The following is a 21,359-nucleotide window of genomic DNA, read 5'->3' as shown; positions in this document are numbered from 1 at the left end:
TTTTTTATTTTTAAAATTTTTCCGAGAAACGTTTCAATTATAAAAAATCGAAACATTTATCAGAAATCCTGAAAAAAATTTTTTTAATTCTGACAAATTTTTTTACTAAGGTATATTACGATATCTCAGGAAATCCCTTGGACATCCTCTGGATATTGTTTGAGATATCTACAGAATATCAAATCGGTGGACATTTGTGTATCCCTTGGATATCCCTCGGATATCGCAGACGGTCCACGGATATCCAACGATATTGCGATATCCCAAAATGACATCCCAGGGACATCCCTAGGATAAAGTGTGCTGTGTGGGATATGATACTTATTTAATTAAAATTGTTTAATGTATAATCTATCAAAAAAATAAAATAATTTCTTAAATAAATATTTATATTTATATATTTTATTCTGTTTTTACCCTTTTATTTAATGTAAAATTTAATTTTGAATGCCGTTTTTTATCACGTCCACAGGACGTCCATAGAACGTCCATCGGACACCCAGGTAGCAAGCCCACGTCATTTTGACGTCCAAAAATGGTTATATCTGGTCATATGTCATCAAAATGACCATTTTTTTACATGAACTAAAATTGACGTCATGATGACGTCATTTCGAAGTCATATTTCAGTCATGATCTGATTATTTTCCCAGACAGCACACACCCAAAATCGGGACATAAAGACGTCATTAAGACGTATTTTAGACACGGTCTAAAGCGGTATCTATACAATGAGATTTAAGGCGTAAGGCATAAGCATATTATCCCACATAGCACATGATATTATACGAATATTATATACTCATACTGAAAGTACTGTAGTCGTACGTACCATTCCTAACATTCTGAGTATATTCGTATAACATCTTGATCAGTATATCATTTTTCATATGTTCTTAAGTTCATACTCAGAATGTACGAACAAACTACGATGCTTATACTGATTATCCGTATACTGTGATTATCCGTAATATATGAGAACATAAATAAGAACCTTGCGGTTATCTCATGTATAAAAATTTACATCGATCGCGCACTGATTCACACCCAAAGCACTATCATTACCTTATTCTCCCTTGTAACATTAGTCTTGTAAACATTAGTCCGAGCGTAAAACTGTCAACGTATATTCTGCAGAACATACTCAGTTTAAGCGCTATCTACGGCAGTGTCGGCGGTCCCCACAGTGTCCCCACCTGTTTTGTCTTTCCGACGAGTTTATGTTCGCGCTGGGTTACACGTACGATTTCGCAAGAGATTCTTTATCCAAGGTAATCTTTCCCTTATGTCACGCAATATTGATATTTATATTGAATACGTTACTACAAATACTTACAAAACTAAATTATGTAATATTTTTTTATATATGTAATGATTTTTCATAAAAATCTTGTTAATAAATTTGAGGTTATCTTGGTTGCTGCTGAGATCTCAGAAAGAACTTATACGATGAATAATATTGTCATTACCTACTAACAAATATTGATAACATAAATCGTAAGCGGTTAATGTTTGTGCATTAATGAACAAGAGGGCTGATGAAGCATGTCTTGCAAATTAATTATTTTTATATCTTCTAATTGAAGATGAGGTGAGGGAGGAGAGAGAGAAAAGGTTGCGAGCCACACTCCATCAGCTCTGTTGTTTATTAATGCACAAACATTAACCGCTTATGATTTATGTTATCAATATTTGTTAATCATGACAATATTATTCACCATATAAGTTCTTTCTGAGATCTCAGCGGCAACAAAGATAATCTCAAATTTATTAACAAGACTTATAAAAAATTATTACATATATCAAAAAATTATTACATAATTTAGTTTTATAAGTATTCTAACTGTACGTTATCAGAATTATGTTCTATTATTTGTAGGAAGCAGCCGAAGAACTGCCGAGGTCTTAAATTAGTTTTGTATCTGGATGATATAAAATTGGATAAAAATATTAAGGAAATATTTGATTTATTCAGCGTAATTTTCCTCCGATTTAACGTAATCTTCTGTATCTCAAGGTACGTCTAATACCACTGTTATTTTATATTTTATATGAATAAAATTTAAGCAAAATCGTATTGTGAAGCCCGTGGTTCTTTATTTATGTATGTCATTGTTCTAATATTGTCATGAGTATATTCAGATTAAGAGTTGTATGATAAATAGTAAAAGTAAAATTGTATAATTGTATTGGTCAATAGTTAAAATAATAAATTAATAAAAATAAAAAACTAAAGGAATACCAAATAAATATAAAAATAAAAAGTAAAAGAAATATGATAATTTCGTCAAATTGTTAAAATTGTATTAATGAAGAAAAAGTAAGTAAAAAATAATTTATACGTTAAGAGGTTTAAAAGGTGGAGTACTAAATTGAAATAAATAAGTACAATAGGACCAGATTTGTCAATAATTAAAAACTTTGTACAAATTAATTGCTAGGAAATAATTCTTACTTTATGACTTGTCAGTATTTCTACTTTCCACATGTTTATGTCTTTACGAATAACTGTCAACTGATGTGTGGTTGTTTAAATATTCGGGAAGGAGTCAAAGATAGGCATATAAACATTTTCTAAGTGTTCTGTATCATTGTGTATGTTGAGACCTATCTTTTGTTTTTTTTATATGCAACATTTTAGATGTTAATCTTTTGGTATAATTAGGTTCTTTATCTAAGATTCTGACCATGTTTCAATTGAAAAACTTATTTAGTTATATTAGTAAGATAATTTATCCTGTTGTTATAGTTCTGATGACATTGATAACATTACTGATCGTTAATATTTATGTGTAGACAAATTATTGATATCTTACGTACATATTGTATTTTAACAGAATAAAATGAATCGAAAAAGGCAAAGAAAAGACATTTCATGTATGTCGAAACGGCACTTGAACCGAATTACTAAACTAGAATCTGATTTAATTTGTGATGTTCTTTTCAATACAACTTCACATGAAAACTCACATATTAATATTCATGAAAAATTTACAAAAAGTACAGAAAATGTTTTTAGAATGAATTGTGATATTGAAATTGAGAACATTGGAAATACTAATAATGATACCGTGAATGAAAATATTAATAATGATAACGTGAATGACAATAATAATGCTTCTGTTGAAGACATAAATATTGAGATATGTAGACAATCAAATAACTATATTTTTGAATCAGAAGAGTCGGTTCTTTCTGAAAAATCGAGATTTAATCTATCTAATGATAGTGATGCAACAGATAATAGTTTTACGGATGATCTCGCAATGTGGGCTGTAAAATATCAAATTCCGCACACCGCTTTAAAAGCATTGTTACAAAGATTGAGAATGCATTCTTGCTTTTCAACGTTATCATTAGATGCAAGAACACTTTTAAAAACACCAAGAAAGCAAGAATTACGTATAGTACCACCTGGAAGCTACTATCATTTTGGTGTATTAAATTCCGTATCGAAGATATTGGCATCTGTAAAAGATAACATCGATTGTGTAAAAATCAGTGTTAATATTGATGGATTACCACTATCGAAGTCATCACTACAGCAATTTTGGCCTATATTAGGTTCGATTAATCCATATAATAACGTTTTTGTTATCGGGATTTATTACGGAAATGAAAAGCCAGCGAACGCCAATGATTTTTTGATGCAGTTTGTTGATGAGGTTACAGATATGTGTGAAAATGGCATTGATTTTAATAATCGTAACATACCGTGCAGACTTGAGACTCTAATTTGCGACACACCAGCAAAATCATTTGTCTTGTGTGTAAAGGGACATTCTGGATATTCAAGTTGCACAAAATGTGTAACAGAAGGAGAATATTTAGGAAATCGAATATGTTTCCCGCAAGTCGATGCACCACTGCGAACAGATGATGATTTTATTAAAAAAACAGATGATAATTATCACAAGCCAAATATGACATGTAGTTTGCTCAAAGTGCCTCATTTCAAGCCAGTCACGAATGTTCCCTTAGATTATATGCATCTGATATGCTTGGGAATTATGCGCAAATTAATATACTTATGGCTTGCAGGGGACCTAAAATACCGCCTGCAATCGAGAGCTGTTGAGATAATTTCTACAAATTTAGTGTCACAACTGAAACCTTATATACCTGTAGAATTTGCAAGGAAACCACGAAAGCTCGATTGTGTCAAATTATGGAAGGCTACGGAATATAGATTGATATTATTATATACAGGTCCATTAGCTTTTAAATCAGTATTAAAGAAGAATGTGTATATTAATTTTCTAATACTACATGTGATTGTCAGAATTTTATCATCACAAGAATTGAACGAATATGTAACCTATGCACACGAATTGATTCTTTTTTTTATTCAAACATATAAAAAACTATATGGAATTTATAACATGTCACATAACGTCCACAGTCTAGTACATCTTGTAGATGACGTAAAAAAATTTGGACCGATAGATAATTTCAGTGCATTTAAATTTGAAAACTATATGCAAATATTAAAGAAGTATATTAGAAAGTCAGACAAACCTTTACAGCAAGTAGTACGAAGATATATTGAACAAGATATTAATTCAGATTTATCACTGTCATCGATCATTTCATCGGAATCTGTTCTCAGACATCCAAAGTTAATAAAGTTGCATTTTGACGGTCCACTAATAGACAACACTAGCAATCCGCAATATAAAATTGTGAAATATAACGGCATAACGTTAAAAGCTGGGTCACTGGCAGATAATTGTTGTGGCTTAAAATGTGGTGCTATTGTATGTATACAAAATATTGCATATTGCACAAAACGAAATATTCCAGTGATCATAGGTCACGAATTTTTGGAAAAAAAAGAAGCATATGATATTCCTTGTCCATCTTCATTACTTGGAATTTATGTCGTGCACTCGTGCTCGATTTTAAAATCGTGGCCGTTACAACATGTCATTAGAAAATATGTGAAACTACCTTGCGGAGATGAAAAATTTGCTGCTTTTCCATTAATGCATACCGCTATATAATTTGTATATTTATTGGAACAGAATGACTGACAAGACATATTACGCGGTCGTAGAGTTTGAGGATGGACTTCAAGTTGTCCCTAATAATTGGTTGAGTATAGATCTGCAAAGTGCCGTTTGGCCAAATTTTACCAATAATAAGATGTATGACAAAGCGGTGAAATTAATGAAGGATCCGGAACCAACCTGGACGAGGCATCTGATTAAAAAAATATATGGAACATATTGTAAGCAATGTTATATTATATTGTTGTGTGTACTTTTATTTTGGTGCATGCACTTGTTGATGTTATCAATGTATGTTTTTAAATAATATCAAAACAAAACATTTCATAATATAACTTTGTTGCAGTTCAGTATGCAGTAGCGATGAAAAAATTGAAGGATGCAGAGGAAACATCCGATTTAAATTCCGGCACTGAGAGAGAGGAGTACAGGAAGAAGTCAAGAAAACTCCGAGCTGCAAAAGTAGCAGACTCATCAAGTAGCAACGATGATCAGTCAGATGCAAGTTTTCTTTCTGATATTCCAACAATTCCGACGACCGCAACACATGTGCCGAAAAAAATTAAAATAGCAAGTTCTACATCAGCTCAGCAAAATTCTGCACCTAAGTGCTTGGGAAAAATTAAGAAACAAGATGATTGCTGTAAGTATATATTTTGTGGAAGAAAATTTTGTTTAAGAGATTCACACAACAGCAAAATAAACAAAATATACATTACATTTCTCAGGTAATACTTGCAATCATACCTGTATACGCACACATACTTACACATGCATCCTCTTTTATATGTACAGCTTCCTATGTATTGTACAAATAAGTAATTTTTTGCACATACATTTATGGAAAATTTAAATTAAGTTCTCACAAATTAAGTAAATTTTGTTAATAAAAAAGTTAATAAATTAGTTATAAGTAAATCTATTTAAGTCTAAGTAAATATATATTAAATTTTATTCTTAATCTCTCAGTACAATTTCATGATATTAGAATCTAAAATATAATGTGAAAAGATATATAATATTTAAAAAAGGTTCAAAATTAAAATAAAATATAAATATTGAAATTTAGCATCAGAGATAACACAGTGTTATATAACGTATTATTTGTGACTTATTTTATATTAAGCAATCAATAAACACAAATAATTCATTATATTAACACAGTGTCAAGTTTTATTTTATAACAGATTTATTGATATAGATGTATGAATAATATAAATAAATAGAAAAACACATTGAATTTTTTTGTTTTAGCATTACAAAAGCATACAAATGTGAAAGTCTTTGATGGCTATTTAGATTGTATGACAGCTGTGATTGACTGCAATTCTAATTTAGGTATGTATATATACTTTGAACAAATTGTTTTCCGTTTTTTTTCAATATAAAAATCATAAATAAGATACAAATGAAAGACCAATATTCATAGTCGGATCTTATTTCAAGATCGTCTTAAATAATGTATTAGGATGCTAATATCGCTCTGTGCTTAGTTGATGACATTTTAAGACAGTACTTAAGACGGTCTTAAATATAAGAATTGACTATAAATAGATACATATATGTTCAATCATTTTTTTTTAATTACATTGTTTTATTACTTGAAGTCCCACGGTATAAATAATTATAGTAGAGATTCAAAAGGTAATATGCAAGTAATATCTATTTTACTTGCAATTTTATAATTATTCATTATTTTATACGTTGTACACTTATAATTTTTGTATTCTGAAGCACGTAATGTTTATCTTTAATGTTTAAAAAATAGTTTTAACTTGTTAGTTTTGTAAAAATAATTTTTATTTTATTTGAAAATATTTTTTGATAAATGTTGAATATATTCCAAATCACTGTTACAAAGGTATTGAAATAGTAATGGTAACATGTCATACTTTCAGATCAACATGATACAAATTTATACCATGATTTTTCTAACGTTGGTAACAACGATAATATTGAAACGTCGAACAATGACTGGATTGATAATGAAAGTTAGTATGCAAATTATTTTAATTACGTTTTAGATTATGGTTATTTAATAAGTAAATTACTAAATGGAAATGTTATATGGTGTTTAATGTTAATTTTTGTAAAGTTGGTTGCATTATTTTATTTCCATATTTCTAACATAAACATTTCAAAGTTGTCAATTATAAAATATTTATTATTATTTGTAATATTGTATTAGAAAATATTATGCTAAATTTTTTTTACTTTTAGGTTTACATTCTAGATTTCAACCCAACTTTAATGAGAATAATACAGATATTACGAATAGTCAACGTGAGTCTATTGTAAACAAGACATATACAAAAGTATCACAGTCGTATGATGAACAGAGTGAGTATGCAAGTAATACTTTTTGTATTTATTTAGAATTATTTGTTACGTATTAAATACTTATAACAATCTTCAAAACAATATAGCGATATTTTTCTTTTTTATTTTAATTTTTAACGTATTTATAATATTTTTTAACTTATATTTCATACATAAATATGAATATAAATTTTGGTTTTATAGAAAATTTTCAACGTTTTGTTGTGGGAAAAATAATAAATTTGGAAATAGCAATGAATGACGTAAAACGAAATGTAAAGCTCATTTTAGAAAAATTGTCACTTGATGTCACTAAAGAAAAAGAAAATATTGATACTTTAAAAGATTTTCCATTGAAAGAGCAAAAGGACTTGGATACTGTAGAATTGAAACTACAAAATAATTCAGATTATCGAGACGAAATGGTATGTTAAATGTTTGTATTTTAAAGAAGTATTTTTTAAGAAAAAAAGAATATTGTTTAGAATCTGACAAACAATTAAATTCCGAACAGTTGTACTTAAAAATTTTAAATAGTAATTTTGTAAAAGAATTAATTTTTTACAAATGTGTATTAACTAATATATTAATAATGAAATGTAAAGAATCTAGTAAATTTTGCAAAATTGATACTGTTTTAATTTTAAGATTGTGTATACAAAACTAGCTGTTTAAAAATTTGAACAATTTTATTTTTATAATTATGTTACATATATTATTTGTATAATTTTTAATAATGCAAATTTAAATGCATTTTAGATTAAACAATTGGCACGTGTAAGAAGTGGATGTATGCGAACTTCATGTATACGACTAATGAGATTAATATTTTCAAATGAAATTGCTATAAAATATAGTTGGGTAGGAGCAAAGAAAAAACTTAATTTTTCGACGTTGAATTTGTGTAAAGTTATTATTAGTAAGTAAAATATTTAAAAGCAATATTTTTTTATTAAGAAATGTTAAATGTTATATATTTTGAAAAATACTTTTGTAGCATTATAAATATCCATTGCATTTCTTTCTTTCTAAAAAAGGATCTTTCTAAAAAAGGATATGTCACATTTCTTGAAATTATTGTTGTTACTTTTCCGTAATGCTGATTGGTTTTCTCGTTGCGCTAACTTCGTAAGCGGCTGTCATTGCGGAGTTAGCAAATGACAATGTGTTGCAGAAGGTTATTAATGTAATTTATAAAAATTTAAATAGCGCATTTGAAGCGCACGTCTGTGGTGTCTAGTATTTATAAAATGAAACATGTTTACAAATAATTTGCAACTTTTTTGTGTATATTTCTAACAAATCATATATATATATAGATACATATATATATATACATATATATATATATGCGGTGATAAAAAAATGTTTATATGCATTTATAAAAAATAAAAATTTATTTAAAAATAATAAAAAATTAAAATGTTTTTTTCCAGATGTTATACGAAAGTCGCATGCTGATGCAACAGATGATGAAATTTCAGCACCAATTAAAATTTGGTTAGCCCATGCAAAAGAACGTATGGGAAGACAAAACCACAATAATCATGAGCACCAAGATGAAAACCAAGATTAATATATAATTGATCAATACTGTAAAAATCAAATAATGCTATTCCTTTGTGAATCACTACGCGAACGTGAATGACTCGTTAAGGCAGTCATGGAAGCGGCAGAAACCCGTGCGGAACTACTCGTCTTACACGGACTTCGAACTGGAAAGCAGTGCAGTAGTCAGTCTAAACAGCGATCAGATCATCATGAATAACATAGCCAGATCGAGAGCGCCGCTGTTAGGTTTCTCGTCATTCGTATAATTAAACGAATTATCAATCTCTCTCCGAGATCAGAGAAACCTTTTTTATTCGTATATTAATATCAAAATTATCACAGTTGCTTCGTTTTAAGTGAAGTTTTTTTATACATATATAGAGCGAAAGACTTACGTCAAGAACACGTGTTTTGTACGTGCCGACGGCATAGACTTATGACAAACTAGGAAGCTTGAGGCATTTTTGTATTGTGATATATTGTGATATATATATATATATATATATTATTTATAATTTTCGATTAGACAGTGATATTAGACATTTAATAGACTTTTGTACTTTCTCAGATTAGTTTAAGAATTAAACAGCTAGTATACGGATCTCGTACGAACGTTTTGCAAATTTCGTGCCTGTGGAACAGAGATAGATTTATTGCATTCGCGTTTTGTGATATACAGTAAAAGCTTCATATTCCTGAGACTTACATTTTTACTGAATTGTTAAATTTTACAAATGTAAAATAATTTACATAAACAATTTTTCACACGCATACACATCTGTATGTATGTATTTTTTAATTTGATTTAATTTAAAATAAGAATTACTTTTCAAAAAAATGTTATTTTTTTATTTTCATTGTTATAAGCAGATTAATTTTAAACCTGCAAATAACAAATACGCGCAAATATGGAGCTTCTATTGTACGTAGATATATCATAGCTACTGAGATACAGTATTTATGTCTTCTTAAACATTATCGTTTTATTAATGGATCTTTAAAGTCAAAAATCGGAGTTACGGCGATTGCATATATCAAATTTTTTTGTTAACTATGCGGATAACAGAACTTGATTAAAAATTGAGGAAAGATAGGATAAAAAGAAGCCTAATCTAGTTATAAAGTAAGACTATTACCGATTTGTATTTCATAAGATTCCATTTTACGCTCGCGCACTATAAGTATTTAGATATAATTTTATTACTTAAAAGAACAAGTTTTGGTTGGTTGGTTGGTTGTTTGTAATGTTGTTGATTGTACGTAATATTTTGTAATATGATTGGTTGCAATATTGTTTTGTTTTGTAGAAAATGAAATAATAAATTTATTTCGAAGTTGCATAAAAAAAATTCTTTTTTAATAAAATTCCACGGATACGCCTACCTAACCTATAAATCTGATCCGATGTGAGCGCGCGCGCATAGGCGTGTAAATGTATGCGTGCATATACATGATCGACCGTTCCCTGACGATTCCCATACTATACAGATACTGCGGGATATTCGCAGGTACGTACTATGCCGTAGGAGAAGCGAGACATAGGAAGATACTTAGTTTGTACTGTAGTATATCTCAGTACGTATCTCGATTGTTCCCAGTATCTACGCAATCTACTGTTCCGATATCCTGCGGAACGTTCTCAGAATCTACGTGTGCTATGTGGGATATAAGCATATTATATTCAACTTTAAGAGAACTTTTTCAAGAAAACATTTAGATATCTTGAAAATAATTTCAAAATGGTCAAATTAACTATTTGAACGCTTCAAAGTCTTAGTGCTAAATAGATCGCAATTTCCATCAAATTATGAAGGTTATGGAAAAAGTTAAATTTAACAATGAAATTAATAATTAAATAAGTTAATGCTATTTATTTTTAATATGTTTTGCAAAATTTAATTGCTTTTATAAAAAATAATATAATTGCGACAGTTTATAACATATAGGTATATGTAGACAATAACAAGTACCCATATCGATGATTCAAACTGGCGTAGCAGCCCACACAGCACACTTTATCCTAGGAATGTCCCTGGGATGTCATTTTGGGATATCGCAATATCGTTGGATATCCGTGGATCGTCTGCAATATCCGAGGGATATCCAAGGGATGCACAAATATCCACCGATTTGATATCCTGTAGATATCTCAAACGATATCCAGAGGATGTTTAAGGGATTTCCTGAGATATCGTAATATACCCTAGTAAAAAAATTTGTCAGAATTAAAAAAATTTTTTTCAGGATTTCTGATAAATGTTTCAATTTTTTATAATTGAAACGTTTCTCGGAAAAAATTTAAAAATAAAAAATTTTTGAATATTTTTAAGTATTTTTGAGAGTTTCTAAGAATTAAAAAAAACTTAAACAAAAAATAAAAAATTCTAATTATTTTTACGGCAATTTTGTAAGAGAAAGAAGACTATAATATAACATGTTTTAGCCAAGCCGTCGTACCTGTTAAAGCATGTTTAATAGTTTAATATCTCTATACCTGAAAAAACGGTCACCCATCCAAGTGTCAACCCTCGCCGATGTCGCTTGACTTTGAAGACCGTACGCATTCTAACGCTTCGTGGTGATCCATAAACACTTGTTGTTTATGGATTCATATTTGTTATAGATCATTACAATAGATGTTGTCAGAAGGATAAAACATGTATAGTTAACTTATATTTTTATAAATAAATATGAAGTTTTACCATTTTTTTTACTTTTTTACTATTTTTATATATGCGCGCAAAATAGTATGTAGACTAACTTATTAAAAAATCTGTTTTTGCTTTGTTTGTATAAAATAAAAAAATTTTATTAATGTCATTTTTTATAATTTTTTAGTATATGTAGCATATTATTAATATGCCACATTGTTTCCATAAGTGTTTTCTTTATGTTCTGACGTTTTAATCTACGTTTCTTAAAGATTTAATTTACGCTTCTGTCACTCTTTTGTTACATTATAATTAACTTTCTCTTTATACTTGATTTATGCTCCATTAATTGTAGAGATAAAAAAGATATGATGGGATATTATTTGGATGTAATAGGATATCGTAAGATATTAATGAATATCTTACAATATCTTATAATATTTTAAGATATTTTTGGGGGATATCGAAATATATTAATAAGATATCATATGATATCTTAAGATATTTTACGATATTTTAAGATATTTTTGTAGGATATCTCGAGAGCTACTCATTGAGATATCCGTGGGATCGCCTTCGTCTGTCTGGGATAATTTGGGATATCCTCAGGATAAAGTGTGCTGTGTGGGAGATAGAGTACAAGGTTTGTAATCCTAAGGTCCCGAGTTCAAAACCTACCAGCGGCAAGTAAGAATAAAATAAAATAATATAATTTAAATTCAATTAATTAATAAAAATTTGTCCCAAATTTAGTACGTACTGTTGATAAGAATAAAAAAAAATAAAATTTTTATTTTATTTTTTAATCTCTAGTTGCATTTTAAAGATATCCGATTTAAGAAATCTTTTAGATATTAGTTTTATGATATCTTTCTGTTCTCAAAAAAAACGACGCATTGGTTAACATTCTGACATTATATGTTATCTTTTAGAAGTCTCTTTATGTTATTTACAGATTTTCAGAAACAGGATATCTTTTAGAGATCTTTTTGACAACATATTGTTCACGTCATTCTATGACGTCAAAATATGGTACATTTCATGACGTCAGGAATTTGTGACATTCGACCGTCATTTTAACGTCATAAGGGCGTCATTTCGTGACGTCAAGAATAGTCAGTAAATGACCATTTTGAGACGTCAAAATGACGTGAGCTTGCTACCTGGGCATATTTTAGGGATAAAGCATGTCCACCAATTTCATAAACCAATATCCCATGGACGTCCATAGAATGTCCAAAGGATGTAAAACGAATGGCCTGTGGATATCCTCAATATCCGTAAAGGACGTCTCTTACCCAGACAGCACATGTAGATTATGAGAACGATAATAGGATATTGCGAAAGTATATTGCAATATTCGTATAATATTAGAGATACGTCTGTGATATGGCGAGTATATACTCATAACGTACTATGTCCGCGTTGCCTTATCCCATAGAATTTCGCTGGCAGTTTATGAGAATATACCGAATATATCTTAAGAATGTTATACGTATGTCTAAAGTATATCTTCAGTATATTCACAATTATATGTCTACAGTATGTTCACATTATATGGGCTCATGCATAATGAGAGGAATAAGGAACAAGGAATTAAACATACAGAATTAGCAAGAAGAAATAAGAAGAGGAATTAATCATTTCGCACATCAGGAAGCTATCGCGAGAAATAAAGCGTAATATCTGTTGAATACGCTGGAGTGCTTTGGGAAATTATGCTCAGATAATTGTAGGTTATAACCTAAATAATATATGTATATATATATATATATTATTATAGTTTACGTTACTATATTATATCTTATGTGCATACCAGAATTATCTGGGCGTAATTCCTGAGAAAACCACGTTGTCCGTGAGTTCGTGTTCGCACGTTCACACCCTACACTTCACCACGTGTCTGCATCACACGGCAGACGAAAATGCGTAACGTTACAGATCATAGATATATCGTTGACATGATTCACTTTCGATATTACGCAGATATTTTGGAAATATGTGATAGATATACATGAGATATATCATAGGATATTTTACGGATGTTTTGAGTATATTAGATATAATCTCAGTATATTCAGTAAGAGTTGCGAAGTTCAGTCGCTATATTCTAAGTTTATCTTGAGGATATATCAAAATGACATTCTACTGAGACGTTATATGAATGTTTTACGTATATTCGGTATGATCACAGTACATTACGTATGAGAGTATAATATTCGTACGATATCTGGTGCTGTCTGGGTTATAAATGTCGTTAGGATATTCGTGTGCTGTCTGCGTATATATGTATATACATACATATACCCAGATAGCACAGGATATCTTATGGACATTCAGTTTAAGTCCAATTTGCGTCCGAACGTCCGTGGACGCAAAATGGACATTTAATGGACATCCGTTGTTGTACATTAAATAAATGTCCTTTTTCGGACATTTTATGGACATCCAATTTTTGTCCACGTTTTGGACTTTAATTTTATGATTTTATATAAATTACAAACTTTATAAGCTCTCTTTATACAATATAATATATATAATATTATAAAAAAGATATTAATACAGTAAAATATAGGTTTAAATAAATAACATAATAAATATAACAATAGAAATAAATAAAATAAGTATAACAAAAATTAATTGTTTTTAATTACTTTATTATTAAAAATCCTGTTCAAATTATGGGTACACAATTGTCAAAAAATGGTCCGTTATATGGACGTGGGATGTTCCATGGGATGTCCGTTATGCACTGCATTGGACCTAGGGGTGTCCAAAGTTGTGCATAATGGACATCCCATGGACATGCATAGAATATCCGATGGACGGTAACTGGACGTCCTATGGATGTCCAAATATCCGGATGTGGACATCCATCGAACATCCTATGGACGTCCATGTGCTATCTGGATATACATATACATGGAGGAGGAATGCCAGGGGCTCGATTCTTGAATTCATTTGCAAAAGAAACGTATTCGCAAATTCTGTTCTTACAGAAAAGTTGAAAATTTATTGGCTATTGTATGGCTTTTAACCAATAAACTTGCAACTTTTCTGTTAGAGCGGGTATTTGCGCATACGTTTTCTTGCGAATGAATTCAAGAATCGAGCCCCAGCACTGAAAGTGTGTCCAAGATCTGTGCGAGAGAGAAAGGTATATCATGATACTTGCTCTCTCTGCGCATGCGTCAAACGCTATATGTACAATATGGCTGGCATTGTATGTTTCACATACCATACAATTCGTAAATAAGTACAAAAGTGCACAAGAAGTGCACAAGAAGTGTTGAAACTGCGGTGCAGATAATCCCAGACAGCACCAGATATCGTACGAATATTATACTCTCATACGTAATGTACTGTGATCATACCGAATATACGTAAAACATTCATATAACGTCTCAGTAGAATGTCATTTTGATATATCCTCAAGATAAACTTAGAATATAGCGACTGAACTTCGCAACTCCTACTGAATATACTGAGATTATATCTAATATACTCAAAACATCCGTAAAATATCCTATGATATATCTCATGTATATCTATCACATATTTCCAAAATATCCGCGTAATATCGAAAGTGAATCATGTCAACGCTATCTATGATCTGTAACGTTACGCATTTTCGTCTGCCGTGTGATGCAGACACGTGGTGAAGTGTAGGGTGTGAACGTGCGAACACGAACTCACGGACAACGTGGTTTTCTCAGGAATTACGCCCAGATAACTCTGGTATGCACATAAGATATAATATAGTAACGTAAACTATAATAATATATATATATATATATATATACATATATTATTTAGGTTATAACCTACAATTATCTGAGCATAATTTCCCAAAGCACCCCAGCGTATTCAACAGATATTACGCTTCATTTCTCGCGATAGCTTCCTGATGTGCGAAATGATTAATTCCTCTTCTTATTTCTTCTTGCTAATTCTGTATGTTTAATTCCTTGTTCCTTATTCCTCTCATTATGCATGAGCCCATATAATGTGAACATACTGTAGACATATTGTGAATATACTGAAGATATACTTTAGATATACGTATAACATTCTTAAGATATATTCGGTATATTCTCACAAACTGCCAGCGAAATTCTATGGGATAAGGCAACGCGGACATAGTACGTTATGAGTACCCAGACAGCACCAGATATCGTACGAATATTATACTCTCATACGTAATGTACTGTGATCATACCGAATATACGTAAAACATTCATATAACGTCTCAGTAGAATGTCATTTTGATATATCCTCAAGATAAACTTAGAATATAGCGACTGAACTTCGCAACTCCTACTGAATATACTGAGATTATATCTAATATACTCAAAACATCCGTAAAATATCCTATGATATATCTCATGTATATCTATCACATATTTCCAAAATATCCGCGTAATATCGAAAGTGAATCATGTCAACGCTATCTATGATCTGTAACGTTACGCATTTTCGTCTGCCGTGTGATGCAGACACGTGGTGAAGTGTAGGGTGTGAACGTGCGAACACGAACTCACGGACAACGTGGTTTTCTCAGGAATTACGCCCAGATAACTCTGGTATGTACATAAGATATAATATAGTAACGTAAACTATAATAATATATATATATTGTATATATACATATATTATTTAGGTTATAACCTACAATTATCTGAGCATAATTTCCCAAAGCACCCCAGCGTATTCAATAGATATTACGCTTCATTTTTTGCGATAGCTTCCTGATGTGCGAAATGATTAATTCCTCTTCTTATTTCTTCTTGCTAATTCTGTATGTTTAATTCCTTGTTCCTTATTCCTCTCATTATGCATGAGCCCATATAATGTGAACATACTGTAGACATATTGTGAATATACTGAAGATATACTTTAGACATACGTATAACATTCTTAAGATATATTCGGTATATTCTCATAAACTGCCAGCGAAATTCTATGGGATAAGGCAACGCGGACATAGTACGTTATGAGTATATACTCGCCATATCACAGACGTATCTCTAATATTATACGAATATTGCAATATACTTTCGCAATATCCTATTATCGTTCTCATAATCTACATGTGCTGTCTGGGTATATACTCGCCATATCACAGACGTATCTCTAATATTATACGAATATTGCAATATACTTTCGCAATATCCTATTATCGTTCTCATAATCTATATGTGCTGTCTGGGATGATATTAACGCATGCGCAGAGAAAGCGAGTATCATGATATACCTTTCTCTTTCGCACAGGGGCTCTATTCTTGAATTCATTTGCAAGAGAAACGTATTCGCAAATTCTGATCTTACAGAAAAGTTGGAAATTTATTGGCTATCGTATGGCTATTAACCAATAAACTTACAACTTTCTGTTAGAGCGAGTATTTGCGTATACGTTTCTCTTGCGAATGACTTCAAGAATCGAGCCCCAGATCTTGGACACACTTTCGGTCTACATGAAACCATAACAATTCCTCCTCCATGTATATATACTCAAAGATATATATGGAGGAGGAATGCCAGCACTGAAAGTGTGTCCAAGGCCGGTATTCATAGTCGGATCTTATATTTAAGATCATCTTAAGTACTGTCTTAAGATGCCATCAACCAATCACAGAACCGTATTAGCATCTTAAGACATTGCTTGAGACGATCTTGAAATAAGATTTGACTATGAATACCGGCCCAAGATCTGTGCGAGAGAAAGGTATATCATGATACTTGCTCTCTCTGCGCATGCGTCAAACGCTATGGACGGGATTCATAGACCGATCTTAAGCTTAAGCATTGTCTTAAGTCTAGCTTCGAGCCGACTTGAGACTTACTTAACCAATGAAATAACAGCATTGACGTCTCAAGATCGTGCTTAAGCTGGAACTTGAATAAGATTCGACTATGAATTCCGGCCTATATGTACAATGGCTGGCATTTTATGTTTCACACACACATACAATTCGTAATTAAGTATAAAAGTGCACAAGAAGTGCACAAGAAGTGTTGAAATTGCGGTGCAGAGAATGATATTAGCGCATGCGCAGAGAAAGCGAGTATCATGATATACCTTTCTCTCTCGCACAGATCTTGGACACACTTTCGGTCTACATGAAACCATAGCAATTCCTCCTCCATGTATATATACTCAAAGATTTGACGCTCCAAAAATCGCGTGCGCAACAGTCGCTGAATTTAAAACTAGGCTGTGTTTCAAAATTGCTGTCAGTACTAAAAATTTGTAGTATACGTAACAGAAACTATGGCCGGTATTCATAGTCGGATCTTATATTTAAAATCATCTTAACCCATTACTTCCCAAGCAGACATTTTATAGTCGATTGGTTTTCGGCTCAGAAAAGTGATGAGATCACATGAAAACTTAAAACAAAATATGCTCTTCTATGTAAAAAAGTTGCTCTTTCAGATTCCGGGGTCAAAATTTCAAAATTTTCTATTGGAAATTAAATATGGCGGCTCAAAGTTGATATAAATTTTTTCATCAACTATTGACTTTTTATAGTAGAAAACTTTGAAAAATTTTGTCCATGACTGTTGTAAACGATTGAAGTGACGGAGTTTGCCTCTTTAAAGTATAAACTATAATTATTAATTGATTTTTTTAAGTAGTTCAAATAGTTTAAGATGGTGGATGCAGTATGGCGTCCAAATACATGGAAATAAAATTTTTTGCGATATATGTGTGTGAAGTCATTTCTCACATTTTTGAGGTCGCTGAGTACGAATCTTTGGTCAATTACTTTTTCAAAATGGCGGATACAATATGCCATAAAATCATACTTTATTAAAAACTATGCTCTAGTTTACACCGAGCACTTGATACGCGAATTTAAGCTGATCAGCCAATGATTAAACACATTCACTAGTTATTTACTATTTGATACGCGTACCAAGTGCTCGGTGTAAACTAGGTCTATAAATTTTCAGTACTGACAGCAATTTTGAAACACAGTCTTAATCGCCGCGATTTTTTTGCCCATGAAAAGGACCCTTTAAGTTCAAGAATTGTCTTAGGCCGGTATTTATAGTCGGATTTTACATTTAAGATCATCTTAAATACTGTCTTAAGGTGCTATCAGCCAATCACAGAACCGTATTAACACCTTAAGACATTAATGCCCGATTTCTTCACGTCCAGTTATTTTGCGGTTAAAATTATCCAGAAGATAAACTATCAAATCCATGCACGTGATTGGTTAAACTTGATATTTATCCTCCGGATAACTTTATCGGGAAGTGAAGAAATCGGGCATAAGGGTGCTGTTCTATGGGCCTCAGAAAACGGAATCGGAAAGGCGGATCACCAATCACGGGACCCGTTTCGACGGAATTTTTGAAATGGTTTTATCAGAACGATCCCGTGATTGGTGATCCGCTTTTCCGATTCCGTTTTCTGAGGCCCATGGGACAGCACCCTAACTGAGACGATCTTAAAATAAGATTCGACTATGAATACAGACCTTAAGTCTAGCTTCGAGCAAACTTGAGACTTAGGCTGGATCCTCATGCAGACATCGGCGCTTTGACACCGAGCGCTAATTGGTAAAAAACGGGTGGTGGTGGTAAATATTACCGCCATCACCCATTTATCACCAATTAGCGCTCGGTGTCAAAGCGCCGTTGTCTGCATGAGGATCCAGGGTTACTTAACCAATAAAATAACAGCATTGACGTCTCAAGATCGTGCTTAAGATAACTCTTGAGTAAGAGCCACCGCACAAGCTTTTTCGTAACACGTTACGTTACGTTAAGTGCTCCATAAACCTAAGTTCGTACTTAAAATTAAACTTACATCAACGCACAAAGAAACTTTTAACGTAAGTTCTTAAGTTCTTACGTTAAGGATTTCTTTGTGCGTTAATTTAAGTTAAATTTTAAGTACAACTTAGGTTTGTATGGAGTACTTAACGTAACGTAACGCATTATGGAAGAGTTTGTGCGGTGGCCCTAAGATTCAACTATGAATACCGGCCTATGATAAGTCTTGAATAAGATTCAATTATAAATACCGGCCTAAAACTTTATTATTTACTGAGTGCATTCAGTAGCACAACCGCTCACTGAGCGGCTAAGTAGCAATTGAAGATGATTGGGTCTTACCTTTGGATCCAGCAAATCATTTTCAATTGCTACTTAGCCGTTCAGTGAGCGGTTGTGCTACTGAATGCACCCACTATTTACTCTTTTACATTAAAGTGTTATATTTAACAACATAATTTTATAGTATTATAGTGTTTAAACAAATTAAGTATATTATCAATGCAATTACTAAAAATTATAATTAAAATAGAAATATTATTTTTCCAAGTACCTTTTATTTTTAAATAAATGTACTTTTCATAATGATGGCATTGCCAACAGCTATAACATATGCCACCGAGAATCTTTATTTACTGATGGCTATTGCAAGCGTATAGTCAATCCTATACATAAAACGTAGGATTGAAAAGAATTAAAAATATTTAGTTTGTTCGCGTTGCCATGCTCCGACATGCTCCTACTCACTCCAACGCATTCTAATAGGTTGGCGTCATCGGAATCAACGTATTGGAGTGCGTTGGGGTGAACAGGAGCATGTTGGGGCATGTGACGCGAACAGACCCATTGACATTTTGCAAAAAGCAGAATTCAGAAGATAGATCAGATTCAATTAAATATCTTTTGAATTCTGTTTTTTGAAGATTCAATTCATTTCAAATATTAACTCTCGCTTTTAAAATGGTACTTAAGATAGATCTTGAATTTTGTCCTATAAGATAGATGGGGCATTTGGTCTGTTCTTTTTCGGTGCACTGCTGCACTGGTGCAATAAGTCATGATATATCCACACAAACTTGCATAAGCGCATAAGCATATACATAAGAAATTGATTGGTCTACAAGCACTTACATAAGAAAGTAGACCAATCGTATTCCTTATGCATATACTTATACGCTTATGCAAGTTGTGTAGATATACCTAAGGCCATTACACACAAAATATGTTAAGCCTCGTCTACAGAAGTCGCAAGCAGCCAGTTGCGACTTGTGACAGTCAATGATTGTCGAGCTTTAACTAGAAACTAGACGCTCATTGGCTGTCGCAAGTCGCAACTGGGCTGCTTGCGACTTCTGTAGACGAGGCTTTATGCATATGCATAACCTGCTATGTATAGCATAAAGACCTAAACACAATAGCCAGGCAACAGGCAATAGGAATAGAAATAATGAAAGAGAGAAAGAAAGAAAGGATCTTCTTCTCTCTTTTTCTCTTTCTTATTTTCTGTTTCTATGCCTGTTGCCTGGCATTGTGTTTAAGCCTTAAGAGCCCTAATCCTAGAATGCTAAACCATATGTTTTATCGACATTCTGTTTAACCATTTAGTTTCGAATTGAATTTACAGAATTGATAATCCTTTTACACTTTAAAGTACGTACACAAATAAGCCCAGGGACGATTAGATAAAGACCAAAAATGCAAAAAATTTTTTAAAATTTATTGTTTATAAAAATATTTGCTTCAAAATACAAGTTATGTAGCTTATACGTACAAATAAATGATGTTCTTGGGTTCAGAATAGATTGAGGAATAAGCTATAATCGTCAAATTACAATTACAAGAAGTAAAAAAAGATATTTATATAATAAAAGCGCTTAAATGAACAAAATTGTTGATCACATAAATATGTTTTTTTACGGCTTGTAATCGTAATTTGACAAATATAGTATTCCTTCTATTCCAAACTGTGAGACATCATTTATTTGTAAGAATAAGCTATATAACTTGTATTTTAAAGCAAATTTTTTCATGAACAAAGATA

General features: G+C 31.5%; 1 protein-coding gene across 3 annotated transcripts; it reads left to right on the top strand.

The window, feature by feature from the left end:
• Positions 1–783: 783 nt before the first annotated feature.
• LOC105834898 lies at positions 784–10,228 on the top strand. 3 transcript variants are annotated; one of them, XM_036295025.1, is made up of 10 exons: positions 784–1,271; positions 1,880–2,017; positions 5,025–5,230; positions 5,356–5,652; positions 6,264–6,347; positions 6,908–7,000; positions 7,230–7,349; positions 7,533–7,753; positions 8,088–8,247; positions 8,765–10,228. In XM_036295025.1, exons 1-10 carry the CDS (start codon positions 1,009–1,011, stop codon positions 8,902–8,904), a joined length of 1,722 nt encoding a protein of 573 aa, XP_036150918.1. In that variant the 5' UTR covers positions 784–1,008; the 3' UTR covers positions 8,905–10,228. The 3 variants fall into 3 exon arrangements, with proteins under 3 accessions (XP_036150918.1, XP_036150919.1, XP_036150917.1); XM_036295026.1 differs by lacking the exon at positions 8,088–8,247; XM_036295024.1 differs by lacking the exons at positions 784–1,271; positions 5,356–5,652; positions 6,264–6,347; ... (3 more) ...; positions 8,088–8,247; positions 8,765–10,228 and having other exon boundaries at positions 2,838–5,139.
• Positions 10,229–21,359: the final 11,131 nt, after the last annotated feature.

This window comes from Monomorium pharaonis, unplaced genomic scaffold (genome assembly GCF_013373865.1).
Source record: "Monomorium pharaonis isolate MP-MQ-018 unplaced genomic scaffold, ASM1337386v2 scaffold_581, whole genome shotgun sequence".
NCBI lineage: Eukaryota > Metazoa > Arthropoda > Insecta > Hymenoptera > Formicidae > Monomorium > Monomorium pharaonis.
This window is presented reverse-complemented; position numbering and strand designations above follow the sequence as displayed.

What these genes read in the sequence shown, in the direction of transcription:
- LOC105834898 (XM_036295024.1), top strand. Translation starts at nt 2,844, where the DNA reads ATGAATCGAAAAAGGCAAAGAAAAGACATTTCATGTATGTCGAAACGG.